Raw genomic sequence first — 18,580 nt, 5'->3', positions numbered from 1 at the left:
TCCGCTCCCAGGTCCGGCGCTGATGTCGTTGCGCCACCAGCCGGCCCAGGGAACTCGTTTTCAAATGTTTTTATTGTGAAGCAACATCAGCTTAATCACAACCGGCAATGTCCTAAAGTACAATGCTTCTTTTTTCTTTTCTTTCTTATAACAACATAATGAAAGTCAAATGAATGTATGTATAGTAAACAAGTAAAAAGCAAAGGAAACCCTACCACCCCGTCTCCTTTCCCCTTCCCAGCCCTACCTTCCCCTCACCTGTCCCGTATGTGCTGTTTAGGTCCTACCGCCCCCCCACCCCCCCCCCCGCCTTAGTTCAGCTGTCGGTCTCTTCTAAGTACAACAGTAATGGTTGCCAGATTTTTTCAAGTTCCTTGAGTGTGTCCTTGATAACGTATCTTATCCTCTCTAGATGCAGAGTATCCATTAATGCAGCCAGCCATTGTCTGAGTGATGGAGTTTCCTCCTTTTTCCAGGACATCAGTATGAGTTTCTTTCCATTAAGTATGCCATAGGTCAGGAGTTGTTGCTGGGTAGCCTGGAATTTATTTGACCTCGCATAAGTTCCAAAAATTATTAAAATGGGATCTGGTATTAATCTGAACCTTCAGTACCTTCGATAGGACCTCAAATATTTGCTTCCAATACTCTTGTGTCCTGGGACATAAAGCATAACTATGTAACAAATTTGCCTTCGAGGACTTGCATTTCTCACACATTGGGGACACCTCTGGGAACGTTTTATGAATCCTTACTTTTGAGTAATGTAGTCTATGTAGGATTTTAAATTGTATTGAACAATGCCTGGCATTGATGGAACAGGAGTTAATATACTCTAAAGCCTCATTCCATATAACCTACTCTAACTCTGTACCCAACTCCTTTTCCTACTCTTTTTTAATATTATCCATTGTTGTATAACACTTGTTTTGTGTGGCATCATACAGATAGGCGATGATGTGTTCTATCCCTAAACATGATCTTAAATGATTATCTAATTTATCAGGTTCTGCCGTCTCAAAACCAGAAAGATGTGATCTTATATAGTGTCTTAACTGGAGATACCTGAAAAAATAACTCTCTTGCAATCCGAATTTGTCCTGGAGCTGCCGAAATGATGCAAATATCCCTTGTATGTATAAGTCTCCAATGCTGCATATCCCTAATTCTCGCCATGCATCAAAGGCCCCATCTATACATGAGGGGATAAAAGAAGGGTTCTCTAATATAGGTACAAGAAAAGATAATGTTCTGAGTTTCAAATGCTTCCCCATTTGTCTCCACATCTGTATGGTGCTATGGATAATGGGATTGTCTCTATAACAGGCTTTATTTAACCGAATAGGGGACATAATGATTGCCCCTATGGAATATGGTAGGCAATCCTCACGCTCCCTTTTTTTGGCTCTCCTCCATTATGTCCTGTGTAAGTTTAGAGAAAATAAGAAGTCGGATATTTGATACATCCTTTAAATTTGAGCAAATCTGGCAGCCTTTTATCCAATATTTTCATTTAATTTGATTTACTACTCTTCCAATCTTTTTTTTCGAAGTTTTAGATTTGATCAGAAAGTCTTCCTTTCTTTTTTTTGGTCGTATCCTCAAAATGGACTGCGCAGTCTCTTTTTTTTGTTTTTTTTTTAATATAGTGTAATGAGTTTTTTTTCTGTCCACTTAAAACTCAATGTTTTTTCTTTCCTCTTCATGGACTGATGAGAGGAGAATTGCTGTTTTAATTTTTTTAATTATATATTTTATACTAGCTTAACAATATGTATGATTTTGACAATGTGTAATCTTGGTTTGTATTGTTTTTGATATACATATTTGAGATAATTCTCCTCTTGATTGTATTTATGTTCCTTTTAAATCAACAAAAAGATTAATAAAGAAAAGAATCCTCACGCTCCATCTCCAACCATCTGGGAAGTACAACTGTCTCATCTATCCAGTATGCTATATGGCTAACATTAGCAGCCCAGTCATAAAAAGTAAAGTTGGGTAGTGCCAGCCCCCCACTAGTCTTATTCTTGCAGAGGTGTTCTTTCTTAATTTGATGGGCTTTATAATTCCACATAAAAGGTAGAATTATCAAATCTAATCCTTTAAAAAAGGTTTTGGTAAGATAGAGGGGCAGGTTCTGAAATAGATAGAGCCGTTGGGGAAGAAAGATCATCTTGACTGCATTTACTCTACCACTAAAGAAATTGGGAGTGTCTTCCAAAATTCTATTTTCTTTTTAATCTTTTCAATGAGAGGGATAAAATTTGCTTCAAGTGGAGAACTATACTTTTTGATTATTGCAATTCCAACGTAAGTAAACTTCTCAAGAGTTATTTTGGATAGAAATTATTTAAGCCCCTCCTGTTCTTGTACTCGGACCAGAAATAATTCACTTTTCCCCCAATTAATCGATACCCTGAGGAAGTGCCAATTAAATTGACTATTTCCAGCAAAACTGGAATAGTAATACATGGTTTCGTTACAAACAACAAATCATCATCCACATAAAGGGAAATTTTGTTGATAGTATATTCTGTATTGTACCCATAAATTTCGGGGTGAGAAGGTATAGTCTCCACCAGTGGTTCCAGGGCTAAGGCAAACAATAAGGGACTTAATGCACAGCCCTGTCTAATGCAAACAGAATGGTTCCGAGAGGGTCTGATTAGTTAGTATTTTAGCACTAGGGTTACTGTACAGTAGCCTAATCCAAGTTATAACTTTGTCTCCCATTCCAAATTTTTTCAAAACCTCGTGGAGGTATTGCCATTCTACTTGGTCGAATGCTTTCTCAGCATTTTAACTTAGGATGTCTTGGGGAATGCATTATATTAAGAAGGTGCCTGATGTTATCGAAAGAATTCCTTTTAGGGATAAACCCTGTTTGATCTGAGTGTACCAATTTATTTATCTGCTGACTGAGTCTCCTTGCCAGCGTTTTAACCAAAATTTTCTGATCCGAATTTAGCAGTGAAATCGGCCTATAAGATCCTACCTCCTCTGGGTCTTTGTCTTTCTTTGGAATAAGCGTGATAATGGCCTGGTTCAGGGTTTGGGGTAGCCTGCCAGTTTCAAACGACTGTACCATATAAGGTGCTAATAAGTCACTAAACTTCTTATAAAACTCATTACCTATTCCATCCGAACCTGGACTCTTGCCATTTTTCAGGGATCTTATTATTCGTACTATTTCATCAATTGTAATCTCTGCTTCCAAAGCCTGACACTGTGTCAGATTGAGTGAAGGTAGCCTACAAGTGTCCAGAAATGTGTGCACGCTCCCCGTCGGTACATCAGATTGAGATGCATATAATTTTTCATAATACTTATGGAATCTTTGATTAATATCTTTGTGTGACATCAACAGAGCACCCGAGTCTGACTTAATTTTATGAATGGCCCGATCACTTTCCAATTTGCATAGCTGTCTTGCCAGCAATTTGTGCAGTTTGTCACCAGATTCAAAGAAATTCTGTTTTGTAAACATAAAGGCTCTGCACACCCTTTCTGAGAGTATTTAGTTCAGTTTGTATTTTAATGCTGAAATTCTGTTGTATTTTTCTGCGGATGGTTGTCACGTATTCTCCGTGTCTAGTTTACGTATTTGTTCTTCTACTTCTATTTGTTCTGCTCTACTACGTTTCTTTAGGGAAGACTGAAAAGAAATTATACATCCTCTAACATAAGCCTTAAATGTTTCCCATAGTAGTCCTGGGAGTGTTTCACTATTATCATTTGTCTCAAAAAAACAATAAAATTTGCAATTCTAAATACTCACAAAATTTTGGGTTTGTTAATAGCTGAGGATTAAACCTCCAATTTCTATGTATTTGCGTCGATTCACCCAGCTCCAGTGAAAAAGTAACAGGGCTGTGGTCTGAGATGACAATATTATGATATCTTACGTTATCGACTTGTGGCAGTATTTTGCCATCAAGGAGGAAATAGTCAACCCTAGTATATACATTATGAACTCTAGAGTGGAATGAATACTCTCCCTGTTGGGTTGAATAGTCTCCATATCTCACACAGATTCATATTGTCTATATATGTTTTTAGCAGGTTACTTGCCTTTGATGGTAATTCCCCCTGATTGGAAGATCTGTCTAAGTATGCATCCAGAACAAAAGTAAAATCCCCTCCAATAATCAGGTTAGTGCTGGAGGCCTCTGGTATCAATCCTAGAACTTTCCTAAAAAATTCCGGGTCATCCCAGTTTGGTCTGTAGATATTCAGTAAGGTAACTGGCATAGATTGTATTTCCCCAGTAACTATAACATATCTCCCATCCTTGTCCGCTATTGTTGTTAGGTGACAAAATGGAATGTTTCTGCGAATGATTATTGCCACACCCCTAGATTTCATTGGAAACTTTGCGGAATATATTTGGCCTATCCACTTGCCCCTAATTTTACAGTGAGCTTCATTCTTCAAACGTGTTTCCTGCAAGAAGATCACATCGGCCTGTAGCAATTTTAGGTGAGGCAGCACTTTACCCCTTTTCACCAGTTTATTAATCCCATTTACATTCCAGGAATAAAAAGTAATGCGACTTCTTGTCCCCTGACCTCCTACCATCTCAGTATTTAACATCTGTATGATAATGTTTTTGATCTGTTCTGGACCTTGTAAATCTATCGATCATTAGAAATGAATGGATGCTAAACAGCACTCCCTTACCTCTGTCCCTTCCTCCCCCCACAACCCCCATCACCCTTGAAAGCTTGAAATAACCAACAAAAAAATCCATATCACCATACACAAATACACCTAGTCAAAACGCTAGGAATAACTTACTGATCTCTAACACTTCTCTGAACCAATTTAGTAGCTCCCCAGTTATACAGATGGTCACAAAGCCAAATCTGGCATCGGAATGAAAAAAAAACGAGAAAAACTAGCAAACAGAGGTTATCGAGATGTTAAAGTAAGTGTGATTCTCAAAGCCATATTTACTCTAGCACCAGAAAGTCTAGCACCATTAACAACATACTCCTCATACAGCACCAGTTTAGACCAACTCTTATTACTATCTGTGCACTCACAGGGCCTTAATCCAACATAGTGCAATCAAAATACAACTCAAAGAGTCTTGTTTTCTACAGGGATTAGAGGCAAGGCCTCATTAATGTTCGAAATGTTCACAATTTCCTACCGCGAGTTTTACTTGGGGGATCTTGATTCTGTAAGGGGTTTCTTCTCACTGTGCACAGTCACTTCTCAGCATTTCCCAAATGACATTCAGTTATTAGCCTCTTCTGGATCTGTAAACACCGCCTTGGTTCCATTAATTGTCACTTGTAGCTTCGCGGAATAGAGGAGGCCAAACTTGACTCTGGGTCTATCCTGCAGCAACCTCCTGACCGGTGTGAAAGCTGCATGTCGTTTAGCCACCGTGGATGGAAGGTCTCTGAAGATCTGAATCCTTTGTCCTTGATATTGTAGATTCTTGGTACCTATCGCTTTCCGCATTATATCTTCAAATACATGGCAATAACGGATCCTCATGATCAGGTGTCGCAGTGGCTTGTCGTCCCCCGGGCGCTTACGAAGTGTTCTATGTGCTCAGTCTATCACCGGAGCTTCTTCCAGGTTTAGAGCTGCTTTCAGCATCTGTGCCGCGAATTCTCTTGTCTTCTGCCCATTTTCCTGCCCCTCTCGTAGGCCTGCGATTCTCAGATTCTGTTGTTTTTTTACGTCCCTCTAAATCCAGGCATTTTTCAGAAAGTTGTTCAACTTGCCCACAAGGTCATTTCACCTTGCTCTCCAGCTCCAGAACAATGTCTGAAGCTCTGTTAGCCGACTCTGCTATCTCTCTCAGAGTTTGATCTTGTGTATTCAAATGGGCTTTCAATGTGCTATTCGCAGTGTCATTTTCCGCTTTCAACAAAGCAATTTCACTTTTCAGAGCGACCTCTACCTCTGCAACTTTTTCTTCAGTTTTCTTACAGATGTCTGACTTCATTGTCATTAGCTCTGCATGTAGCGACTCTATAGCCACCGATACCACATTGTTGTCCATACTCTGTGCACCTGGCTCCATGTGGCCCTCACTCGTGAGCTCCGAGATGTCAGTTGGGCCTGTTTCTTTGTTCGTCTCTGCCTTAGCCGTTCCTCTTCTCGGCATTTTGTAACGCACTCCTTCACTCTTTCTCCTTCTGGTATGTATTGAGGAGCACCTCCCCTTTGTCTGCCACCCTAAACCTCAAATTGACTTTGTGTAAATGAAGTTTTAATATCAAATCTGCCGGAGCTGCAGGAGGGTGCGTCCTACTTGCTCATGGCTCAACAGCATCCCCATAACAGGGAATTCGTTATGTTAATTTTATTGTAAAAAGTTTTGATTGCAAGATTCAATGTATTTTCCTGGAATTATATGTAGCCCTCAAGGGATTGTACCTGGTATGTTGTGTCTGGTACAGGTCTCCCATTGAAATAAATAAATGCTTGTGAGGGATATTTGTCCATCAGATTGATTTTTGGGATCGGGGAGAGGAAGGAAGTGTCAAGGTTTTTACCTTTTGAGAAACTAACCAAACTAAAAGAGTGGAAGATTTATCTTGTTCAAGCACATAAATTTCTTTTGGGGCTCATCTACCCTGGAGCATAGTAAGTTTTTGGAATTGCTTCTTCAAGTTTATTGTCATTCAACCGAACACCTTAATACTGCCAGATATACCAAGGTGCACAACAAGGTACATATAACTCACACATGCAACACATAAAGTAATATTGCTACAAATAAGTTATCAAATAATAAGTTGCATCTACAAGTTAGAAAGTAAACAGTATAATGCTACTAGCGCTTCATACATGATGAGACCTGAGTGGTGGCAGGGAGTTTAATTGTCTTACAGCCTGGAGGAAGAAGCTGTTTCCCACCCTAACAGTTCTTGTCCTAATGCTACAGTATCTCTTGTCTGATGGTAGGGGGTTAAAGAGACTGTTGGATGGATGGGAGAAATCATTGACAATGCTAAGGGCCTTGGGTATGCAGTGATCCTGATAAATATCTCTAATGGCTGTGATAGAGACTCCAATGATCTCCTTAGGAGTCCTTGCAGTCTTTTGTAGGGGCTTGTACAAAAGATGCCTTGCAATTCCTGTACTCAGCAGTAATGCAACTGGTCAGGACATGTTTCACTGTTACTCCTATAAAAAAAATTGGTTAAAATTTAAAATGGTGGGGGTGGGTTGGGAATAGGGCTGCTGGGCTTTATTGACGAAAGAGGTGGTGTTGAGGGACCAGGTGAGATCGTTCATTATGTGCACTCCCAGAAACTTGATGCTCTTAACTTTCTCCATGGAAGAGTTGTGTATGTGCATTGAGGAGAGGTCACTCTGCAGCTTCCTAAAGTCCATCATCTCTGGTTTTGCCCACATTGAGCCTCAAGTTGTTGTGCTCACAGCATTCCAATAGCTGCTTTACTTCTTCTTATTGAAGAAGGTGTGGAGGCTCAGTTGTTATGTATATTTAAATTGGGAGTCAGTATTTTTAGATATTAAATTAGTGAAGGATATTGAGATTAATATATGTCATAAATAGACATTGAACCCATGAACACCACCTCACTTTTTATATTGTTTCTGGTTTTGCACTATTTTTAATTTAACTAATATACATATATTTACTGTAAATGATTTACTTATTTTTCTATATATAATGTATTGCATTGTACTGCTACCACTAAGTTAACAAATTTCACAATATATGCCGGTGATATTAAACCTTGTTCTGATTCTGCAAGTAGCACTGAGCTAGAAGATCATCATCCATCTTATAAAATGGCATAGCAGGCAAAAGGGGCCATATGGTTTGCTTCCTTGTCTACTTCTGTTTTTTTTTTAATCCCACCATGCTTCATAAAAGCTTATTGAGAAACAAAATTCGCACAGGGCAATAGGCCGTTTATATAGTTAAGAATGTTAGAAAGGAAAGGGGTCAATAAACTCATCTCGAGCTTCCAGCTGGGTACAGATATCAATTTAAACTGATGTTTCAATGACAAACTCTGCCATCTTCATCAGGGATGATGCCTTGGTATGTCTAGTCCAGTTTGTGTGTGTGTGTTCAGCAGGCGGTCTAAAAACTCAGTAGTTTTGTGCCATCAAATTCAATTGCAAATGCAATGTTCTGCTACCGTCAATTTCTCCAGGTAACTCAAACGGATATATTTCCTGTGCTCTTTGTTGTGGGTTTCCACTGTGCACCCTGTCTGGCCGATATACACTGCTCTATATTCACATGGAGTCCTGTAAATGCCAGCTGTCCTAAGTCCCAGGTCATCTTTGACCCGTATAAGTTGCGATTTGAGCTTCCTTATGGGTTTGTGGATGGTATTAATCCGATATTTCTTCAGGATCATGGCAATCCTTCCAGAAGATGTGGTAATTTAGGGAAGATGGATAGTAGTGACGAGTTCCTCCTTGTTGTTAGGTTTCTTGGTGTTTCTGTAAGAATGTCTTATTTCCTCATGAAGATTTTGGGTCCGAAATAGTTCTTACACGGTTAACCAAAGAAGAAAGAACCGCTCTACATTGGGCGGCATGATGGTGGCTGTTATTGTTGAGGTATAAGTCCGTGTGAGTAGGTCTCCAATAGATGCCATGTCTGAGCTACCATCTGGTTTCCAAGGTATTAGAATGTTCAGGAACGGTAAGCAACTATTCTTCTCCATCGACAGAAATTGAACAGACGGACAGAGTGGCCATGTCGCCTTGTCTAATGACCCTTGTCGCCAGCTATTGCTAATTTCTACATTGAGGACTTTGAGGAGAGGGCGATGACTTCATCGCCCTTGCGCCCCAAATGCTGTTTCAGATCTGTTGATGACACCTTCATAGTGTGGCCTCATGGGCTTCAGACATTCCAACAGTTCCACAACCGTCTGAACAGCATACATCCAAACATTCAATTTACGATGGTGCTTTACAGGATTCCCTGTGAATGTGGAACAGTGTATATCGACCAGATGGGTGCACAGTGGAAACCCACCACAATGAGCACAGGAGGTATATCAGTTTCAGTTACCCAGAGAAATTAGCAGTAGCAGAACATTGCATTCGCAATGACCACAAGGTCTGACTTTGGCAAAAACTACTGTGCCATGTCAGTGGGTTTTGGGACCACCTGGTGAAGAAAGCCAATGAAATAAAACTAGAGAAAAAGAGCTTTAACAAAGATGAAGGATGAACAAAGTATGAACTAGAATGTGATTTTAAACAAGATGGGACAGCGGAATCCTGATTGGATGAGAACTAACCAGTCAGGAGGGATGGACTACGGAAGGTATATATACCACCAGATTAGACATGCCAAGGTATCATCCCTGGTGAAGATGGCAGAGTTTGTCATCAAAATGTCAGTTAAAGTTGATACCTGTACCTGGCTGGCAGCCCGAGAAGAGTTTATTCATTATGTACGCTGGGAAAGCACTTGATCCTTTTACAAGGAGAGGGTGTTAAATATAGGATTAGACCTTTCAACTATGGAAAGTTCAGTGAGGTTTTTAAAGAAAACAGTGATAACATAGATTTGAAGGTAAAGGGTAACTTAATGAGGAAAGGTAACCGTTATTATGGAATCCAGAAAGGCAAGTTGTTCAGCTACCGCTTGTGGGAATAGAATTAAACTTGTGGCGGCTGTTGTGAATAATATAAGATCATCTTGTTAAGAACATAAATGATGGATTAGTGCCAAAGCTAGAATATTAGTTCAGAACTGTGAAAGAAGACCCTTCACCTTTGAAGGAGTTTGGCATTATCGGGGGAATGGAGAAATGCAGCGAAAACAGTTGAAAACATGGTCTTAATGTCAAAAGAAAATCCATGATCCTCTCTCACTTGGAGTTAGAAGTGAAGGTGCAGGGTAAGTGATTTTAGAAAAAGGAATGTGGTGAGATCAACATGGACCAGTTTTGCTTTCCATGATGATTCTGGAGTAATGAGCAGTTATAGGCAAAGTTCAAAGTAAAATTTATTATCAGAGTACAAACATGTCACCATACAACCCTGAGATTTTTTTTCTGTAGGCAAACTTAGCAAATCTATCTATAAAATAGTAACTGTAAACTGAACACCAGGGTCTGTACACTGTAAACAAACTCTGCAAATGGAACGTATGCATTATATGGGCCATTCTGATTTGGGTTGAATGTTTCAGCTAGTTGTCCTCTGGAAATGTTCAGATCTGCATTCCTCACATTTTAAGTATTGATGAAAGGCATACCGGGAAAATCAACTTAAGTTGTGAGAAAGCGATGGTCTTAATGGGGATAATGGGAGCAAATTGGTAACCAATATTCAAAGATGAAATGGTTGGGGATTCAAAAGTGCTATCTTAAGTGAAATAGAGGGTATTTTACGGAGTCCATGTGGAAGGAAATTGTAGAGGAAAAGGATGGTCTGCTGGAAGAATGGAATCGTGAGGCAATGAGAGATTAACTTGTTGGAGATGAAAGAAATATTGACTGATTGTGAACGTGAATTGAAGAGTTTGTATGGAAGAACAGGATCTACGTGAAACCAGTTTAAGTTTTTAACATGTGACTGAAGTTATTCTATTGGAGATTAAAATCTGATATTAAAGTTTTAGATAGCTGTTTCCTTTACCATCTGTAGATGGAAGAGGAAATGTCTGCATTAAAATACTCATTCTTTCATGTATAATTGCGAACTGTAGACCATGGATCAGTACGAGCATTTATTTTTCTATAGTAGCTGTCAATATATGCAAAAATTTACTTGGGATTTTTTTTCCCTTTTTTCTGTTCTTAAATTAAGCTTTAGTTCCTTGTAATCCAGATAACTGATATAAGTTTTACAATATAATTTCCCTTTATATACAACAATATATATAGGTCAAGATAACTTTGGGCATTCAGAGATTTTTGATGTCTCCCCATTGCATTGACCTGTTAAAAATATTGGGCACTAGGTTTGTGTCCATTGATCCACAATGCAACATAAAACAAAATGTGCACTAATTTATACTTGTGACTTCTATGGTATTGTAACATTTGTAGGAGTATTTTTATATACTAATTCCAGTTCAATTACTAACCATGAGAGCTAGAAGTAACTTCATTTGTCAAGTGACTGGATTTGTTCTGAATGGATCTTGTTTCCTGCACTCACTGCTTCTTGTTCCTGATTTAACTGATTCAGATCTGTGGGCTGGGTTACCTCAAAGCTGATTAATGTTCTGGTTCCTCGGATGTGCATGGTCCTCAAAAGATATAATGGAAATGGATGAGTAGGCCAGAACAAGCCCCACTCACCAAATCTCTCTGGAAATCTTTGACAGATGGCAAATATGCACCTTAACTCTACTGATTGTTAAAACTGTCATGTTCCTTCAATGCTGCTGAATGTCCCTAGTATCCAGGGAAGTTTCAAAACTATTTAAAAAATAAAATCACCTAACAGCACTTAAAATAAGCCTATAGTCATGCAAGTTCTTTACTTATAGCTACTTCTGACTGCTACAGTTGAATCTGCTGCCAGTATTATCCTCAGCAGTGCATTACAAATCCTAACCACTCGTGCATTAAGAAAATGTTTTCCTTGTATCACTTCAGTCGATCTCCTTCATTCTGTCCCTGTTCTTGATGCATTCTGCCAATGGGAAGTTTCCTTCTATCTATGCTCTTCTTGTAAATATATCTCTCAGATCCTGCATAACCTACAACATTGAACCCTTCGACCTAGAATGTTGTGCTGAGCTATATAAATCTACTCCATGATTAATCTAACCCTTCCCTTCTACAAAGCCCATAACCATCCATTTTTGTTTGATCCATGTACCTATCTAAGAGTCTTTTAAATTTCCCAATTGTATCAGTCTCTACCACCAACACTGGCAATGCATCGCAGTCAACTACCACTCTTTGTGTGTATATTAAAAGAAAACCTATCTCTTGACATATCCCCTAAACTTTCCTCGCTCACCTTAAATGGATGTCCTTTGGTATTGGCCATTGCTGCCCTGGGAAAAAAGGTTCTGGCTTCTAATTTATGTGACTCTTTTATTGTTATACCATTTTCAAGTCACCTCTCATCCTGTCCCTCCAAAGAAAAAAGCCTTAGTTCACTTGCCCTTATAAGACCTGTTCTCTAATCTAGGCAGCCTCCTGGTAAATTCCCTCTGCACCCTCTCTAAATCTTCCATGTCCTTCCTATAATGAAGTAACTAGAAGGGAACACAATACTCGTGTGGTCTAACCAGAGTTTTATAGAGCTGCAATATTACCTCATACTTCTTGAACTCATTGCTCTGACAAATGAAGGCCAGCAGCTGGTTAAAACAATAACAATGCAGATTAAAGTGTAAAAGCTACAAAGAAAGTGAAGTGCAGGTAAACAAAGTGCAATATCATAATGAGTTAAGAGTCCATTTTATCATGCAAGAGGTCTGTTCAAGAGTCTGCCAACAGTAGGATCGAAGTTGTTCTTGAGCCTGGTGGTATATGTTTGAGACTTCTGCCTGATGGGAGAGGGGAGATGAGATAATTATGCTGGGTACTTTACAGAGGCAGCAAGAAATATAGACAGAGTCCATGGCTGATTTCTGTGATGTGCTGGGCTGTGTCCACAACACTCTGTAGTTTAGTTCCTTGTGGTCACTTGCAGAGCAGTCGACATACCAAGTTGTATGCATCCAGATAGAATGCCACCTATGACAACTTTCAACACCATCCATAACACCTCCAATCTTCATGTTATTTGCAAACTTAGTAACGCATCTTTTTACTTCCTCATCCAAGTCATTTATAAAAATCACAAGGAGCCCGGATCCCAGAACAGATCCCTGTGGAACACTACTAGTCACTGACCTCCAGGTAGAATACGCTCCATCCATTAGTACACTCTGCTTTCTGTGGGAAAAGCAGATTCAGAATCCGTGTGGTCAAGTTTCCATGGATCCCAGGCCTCATGACTTTCTGAGAACCTTGTCAAATGCCTTACTAAAATGCATATACATCATATCAACTGCTCTACCTTCATTAATTTGTTTTGGCACCTTAAAAAAAACTCAGTTATGCTCATGAGGCACGATCTGTCTCTCACAAAGCAATGCTGACTATCCCTAATAAGGTTATGCTTCTCCAAATGCTTATAAATCATGTCCCTAAGAATCCTCTCCATTAGTTTGCCCATCACTGACGTACGATTCACTGGTCTGTTTTATTCCCAGGATTATCCCTATTACCTTTCTTGAACAGCGGAACAACATTTGCCGTTCTCCAATCCTCTGATACCAATCTTGCGGCCAGAGAAGACACATAGATCATTGTCAACACCCCAGCAATCTCTTCCTTTGCTTCCCTTAGTAACCTGGGCATTATCTGACCCTGGAGACTTACCTAACCTAATGTTTTTCAGAAGCACCAACACTGTTTCTTTCTTAACCTCAACATGCTCCAGCACATTAACCTGTTTTATACTGACTTCGCAGTTGTAAAAAAAACCTTAACCCTGCTGACTACTGAAGCAAATATTCAAGACCATTGCTACCTCACCTGCCTCCTGGTGCTTTTTTCCTCTATCCCTGAGAGGTTCGTCATGTTCTTCACGTACATGTAGAATGTGTTGGGGTTTTCCTTAATCCTACTTGCCAAGGCTTTCTCATGTCCTCTCTCATTCCTCTAAATCCCTTCTTAAGATCCTTCTTGGCTTCCTTATAACTCCAAAAATCCCTCTCTGATTTTTGCATCCTAACCTTAAGAATGCTTCCTCCTTCTTGAGTAAATATTCTACCTCACTTTTTTACCTTGGGTCCATCACCTTGCCTTCTTATCCAGAATCCCATGCCAGTGTTCATTAACAACCTCTATATTTCTGGTGTAAATTTTCCTGAGTAATCTGTTCCCAAGTTCCTGCCTAATATTGTCAGAATTAGCCTTCCACCAATTAAATACTTTTGCATATTGTCTGCTTTCCTTATCCCAGTCTATGCTAAAGGTCAGGTAGTTATGGTCACTGTCTCTGAAATACTTGCCCACTGAGGTTTGTCATGTGTCCAATTTCATTGCCATGTACTGTATCTAGTACGGCCTCTCTCTTAGTCGGCTATTCAACGTACTGTCTCAGGAATCATTCTTGGATGCACCTAACAAATTCCACCCCATCACTGGCTAACGTTCAGTACCTGGACAACAAGCTGTGTGAACTGAGAGCCAGAATCTCCTACCAGTGGGAAACAAACGAATGTAACATTTTGTGCTTCGTGGAGACGTGGCTGACGGAGGAGATACCAGCCCACATGATTGAACCCTCTGGGTTCTCCCTGTTCCGGGCGGACAGGTCAAAAAACCTCTCTGGGAAGAGTACAGGAGGAGGCGTATGTTACATAGTCAACAATGCTTGATGCGACCTCCAGAATATGCTTGCCCTCAAACCCTTTTGTTCCCCGGACCTGGAATACCTGGTGCTGCTGTGCAGACCCTACTGGCTGCCCAGGAAGTTCACGGCTGTTATCATCACAGCAGTGTGCATTCTGCCGCAGGCTGATACTGACCTGGCTCTCAAGGAACTGTACAAGACCATCAACACGCTGGAGACTGCACACCCAGAGGCTGCCTTCATCATTGTCGGTGACTTTAATCGAGTGTCGCTGACGAAAGTCTCTCCGAAGTTTTGTCAGCACATCCAGGTGAGCACTTGTGGAGGGAGATAACACACCTGACCACTGCTATACTCCCTTCCGCAATTCTTACGAAGCTGTCCTTCACCCAGCTTTTGGAAAATGAGATTACTCTTCGATCCTGCTTTTGCCAATGTACAGGCAGGAGCTGAAACAAGAGGTGGCTTTAGTTAAAACTGGCCACTCTTGGTCTGACCAGTTAGTCTCCATGCTGCAGGACTGCTTCGATGACGTTGACTGGGATATCTTCCATGATGAAGATGTCTCCGACTTCACCGATGGAGTCATATGCTTCTTTCAGAGGTGCAGCAATGATGTCCCCAGAAGTCGTTCAGGGTCTTCCTGAACCAGAAAGCCTGGATCAGTAGTTCTGTGCGGGCAGCACTTACCACGTGACACAGAGCTTATGCCGCCGGCAGTCAACAGGAGCTCAAGAAAAGCAGCTACAATCCGTGCAAAGCTATCAAGGCTGCGAAACAATAATACAGGGACAAGATTGAGTCAAGATTCACAACGAGTAGCACACGTGATTTGTGGCGAGGGCTGCATACCATCACAGACTTCAAAGCCAAACATAGTGGTGCCGCCAACATTGCGGCCTCTCTCCCAGGTGAGTTTAATTGCTTTTACGCTTGGTTCGATGTCGCTAACTCTGAGCCTCTGAGGAAAGCTGGTGCTACAACCTGCAACCCAGTCATCTCTGTGGCTGAGTTACACAGACGTTTCCAATGAGTGGACAGCCGCAAGGCTGCGGGACTGGACGACGTCCCAGGGCGAGTACTCAGGATGTGTGCAACACAACTGGCAGGTGTGTTTACTGACATTTTTAATCTTTCCTTCTCCCAGTGTAGAGTGTCCTCCTGCTTCAAATTATCCACCAATGTCCCTGTACCAGAAAAGACCAAGGTAACATGCCTGAATGACTGGCATCCGGTCTCACTCACCTCAATAATAAGCAAATACTTTGAGAGGCTGGTCAAGGACTACATTTGCAGCATGCTACCACCCGAACTGGACCCCCTACAATTCGCCTACTGACACAACCAATCGACAGACGACGCAACAGCCACTGCTCTACATACCGTCCTTATGCATCTGGAGAAGAAGGATGCTTATGTTGTGTCAAGAAAACCACCTCTCCCTCAATGTCACAAAAACAAAGGAGCTGGTTGTGGATTACAGGAGGAATAGAGATGGACTAACCCCTATTGACATCAGTGGATCCAGGGTTGGGAGGTAAACAGTAAGTTCCTCAGCGTCCACAACACCAAGGACCTCATGTGGTCTGTACACACCAGCTGTGTGGTGAAAAAGGCACAACAGCACCTCTTTCACCTCAGATGGTTGAGGAAGTTTGGTATGGGCCCCCCAATCCTAAGAACTTTCTACAGGGGCACAATTGAGAGCATCCTCACTGGCTGCACCACTGCCTGGTATGGGAACTATACCTCCCTTAATCACAGGATTCTGCAGAGTGGTGCAGACAGTCCAGCGCATCTGTAGTTGTAAACTTCCCATGATTCAGGACATTTACAAAGACAGGTGTGTAAAAAGGGCCTGAAGGATCATTGGGGATCTGAGTCACCCCAACCACAATCTATTCCAGCAGCTACCATCCAGGAAACGGTACCATAGGACCAACAGGCTCCGGGTCAGCTTCTTCCACCAGGCCGTCAGACTGATTAACTCGTGCTGATTTGAGTGTATTTTTATGTTATATTGACTGTTCTATTTATTATAAATTACTATGATTACACATTGCACATTTAGACGGAGATGTAATGTAGATTTTTACTGCTCACGTATACGAAGGATGTAAGATATAAAGTCAATTCAATTCATTTCAATCCAAACCTTTTGCACTAAGGAGATGCCAATCAATATTACAGAAGCTACAAAATTGTTATTTCTATACCTGTCCAAGGTGCAATCTCTCCTGTTACAAGAACAATCACAACTTTACTAGTCTATCCGTATCACTGAAGTTCCTCAACCCTTTTTCTTTCTTTCAGTACTTTACCAGTTCATCACCATACCTGTATTCTATCATCCCAATATCTCTTTTGTTATGTTAAATTTTCTACCAACTCTCCAGGGTTTTACATCCAGAATTATTGTACCCAAAGTTGAACATAATAATCCAGCTCAGTGAGAGTTACCCTAATTGCCTAGGTTTTAGGTATTAGTCTCTAATTATGACAGCCAGATTCACATTTGTTTTTAATGCTTTTTTAACTATCTGTTCTGGTAATTTCATTGAAATGTTCATTAACACATTGATTACTTTTTCTAGGTTGTTACACAAACAGAATCCAACTCTACAATTGTTGCTTTTTCTGATGAAATTGTTCCATTACACATCACTTCAGAAATGGCACTGGATAAAGTATTAGCTGTGATGCATGCGGTAATATAATTTTTTTAATCAATTTTCTTAGTTTGTCTTTTTTCTGTTATCAGTTACGCCGAGCTGACTGGGACATGCATAAAAGGATCAGTGCAGGTTGAGTACTCCTTATCCGAAATGGTTTGGGCTGGAAGTTTTCTGGATTTTGGAATACATAATGAGATAACTTGGGATTGCTGTCATTTCCGACTGTGAATTTATGTGCTACCAGTAAGCAGTTTTTGTCTTGTACTTGTTCATTACACAAACATACTGCTGCAGTTGTTCAGCGTGTTAGATTCACTCTTTCACAAATCCACTCTTTCAACACACGATTGAGGTCTTCATTTTTTGCTTTATGGAGTGTTTTTCTATTTTTCATTAACTTTTGTTCATTACATATGTGAGGTTACTTCTCAGAACTGTCTATGGTGCACAGAGATCTGTGCATCAACTGGGAACCTTCCCAGTGCCTTATGGAATTTTCCATTTGTGACGTCATGAGAGCGTTAAAAAATTTTTTGATTTCTGACGTTTCAGATTTTGTAATTTCGGATAAGGGGCACTTAACCTGTACCTTTTAGTAATTTTTTGCTACTTACATTTTATATATTAATAATGACTTGAATGCTTAAAAGATTATTTCAGAAGTTGTGTAAAGAACATATCTTAGTTACCAACAATAACCCTTTCCTAAAGTTAAATTGTTAAATATTAGTTTATGTAGCAATTTCCACTATTTTTGAGATGAAATTCTACTATTTTAATTGTTCATGTCTTATTTTTACTAACTCAACTCAACATGGCCTCTACTTTTGAGAGTGTGCTGCGTGCCAAAAACTGGATGAAGAATTCTGTTTTTGCAGCAATCCTTGCAATCATGGCACATGTTGTTTCTCTTATTTCCATATGAAATTCCTGAGTTACCATTTTTAAACTTTAAATCCAGGACAGTGTTTTTCTCCCACTAATAAATTTTATCTTCTGATTTCATTAATATCCTTGTTTCAAATATTCCTACTAATGCTACCTCAAGAAAATTGTAATAAAAGTAAACTGATATAACATTGCAGATTATTTTGACCACTTCCAATAGGTTCCGTTTGGTTCCACTGACTGCGCACTTCCCATGTTATGGGCTATTAAGACACAAACAGTTGCAGATGTGTTCATTATCTTTACTGATAATGAAACCTATTACAGAAACATTCATCCTGTAGAAGCTTTGAGAGAATACAGAAAGGTGAGAGAAAATTCAAAATAATATGTCTTTGTACAACGATGTTAAAGTTAGATCGAGGAAAATGTTACTTAAGTATTTTTTACTAAGCCCATCACCCCTACTGAGGCTTGGGCCATTCATTGACAGTAGCTCGCCAGAGTCCTCTGTCCTGGGCCAGTCTTTCAAGTTGCCTCTCAGTGTAGCCCACCTTATGTCTTCTTGACAAAGATCTTTCTCTCTCAGGTATGAGGTCTTTGGGGTTTCTATTGGTTTTGCTGCAGCCCTGAGTTTTTACAGGATGGGGTTGCTAGCCTCATACTCAACC

The 18,580-nt window shown here is 40.2% G+C and overlaps 1 protein-coding gene across 6 annotated transcripts in view; it reads left to right on the top strand.

Moving 5' to 3' along the window:
• The window catches only part of ro60 (Ro60, Y RNA binding protein), an 85,186-nt gene that overhangs the window by 46,709 nt on the left and 19,897 nt on the right, over positions 1-18,580 (top strand). For 5 of the 6 annotated variants that reach the window (XR_011888051.1, XM_072274192.1, XM_072274194.1 and 2 more), the window contains 2 exons: positions 16,941-17,054; positions 18,130-18,276. Coding sequence is in view for 5 of the 6 variants with exons in the window: in XM_072274192.1 (XP_072130293.1) it covers positions 16,941-17,054; positions 18,130-18,276 (261 nt within the window). In the remaining variant the exon portion in view is untranslated. The remainder of the gene's footprint in view (positions 1-16,940; positions 17,055-18,129; positions 18,277-18,580) is intronic. The other variant, XM_072274193.1, reaches the window with a different exon arrangement.

Source organism: Mobula birostris, chromosome 12 (genome assembly GCF_030028105.1).
Source record: "Mobula birostris isolate sMobBir1 chromosome 12, sMobBir1.hap1, whole genome shotgun sequence".
NCBI lineage: Eukaryota > Metazoa > Chordata > Chondrichthyes > Myliobatiformes > Myliobatidae > Mobula > Mobula birostris.
The sequence above is the reverse complement of the archived record's forward strand: the minus strand, read 5'-3'. Positions and strand labels throughout refer to the sequence as shown.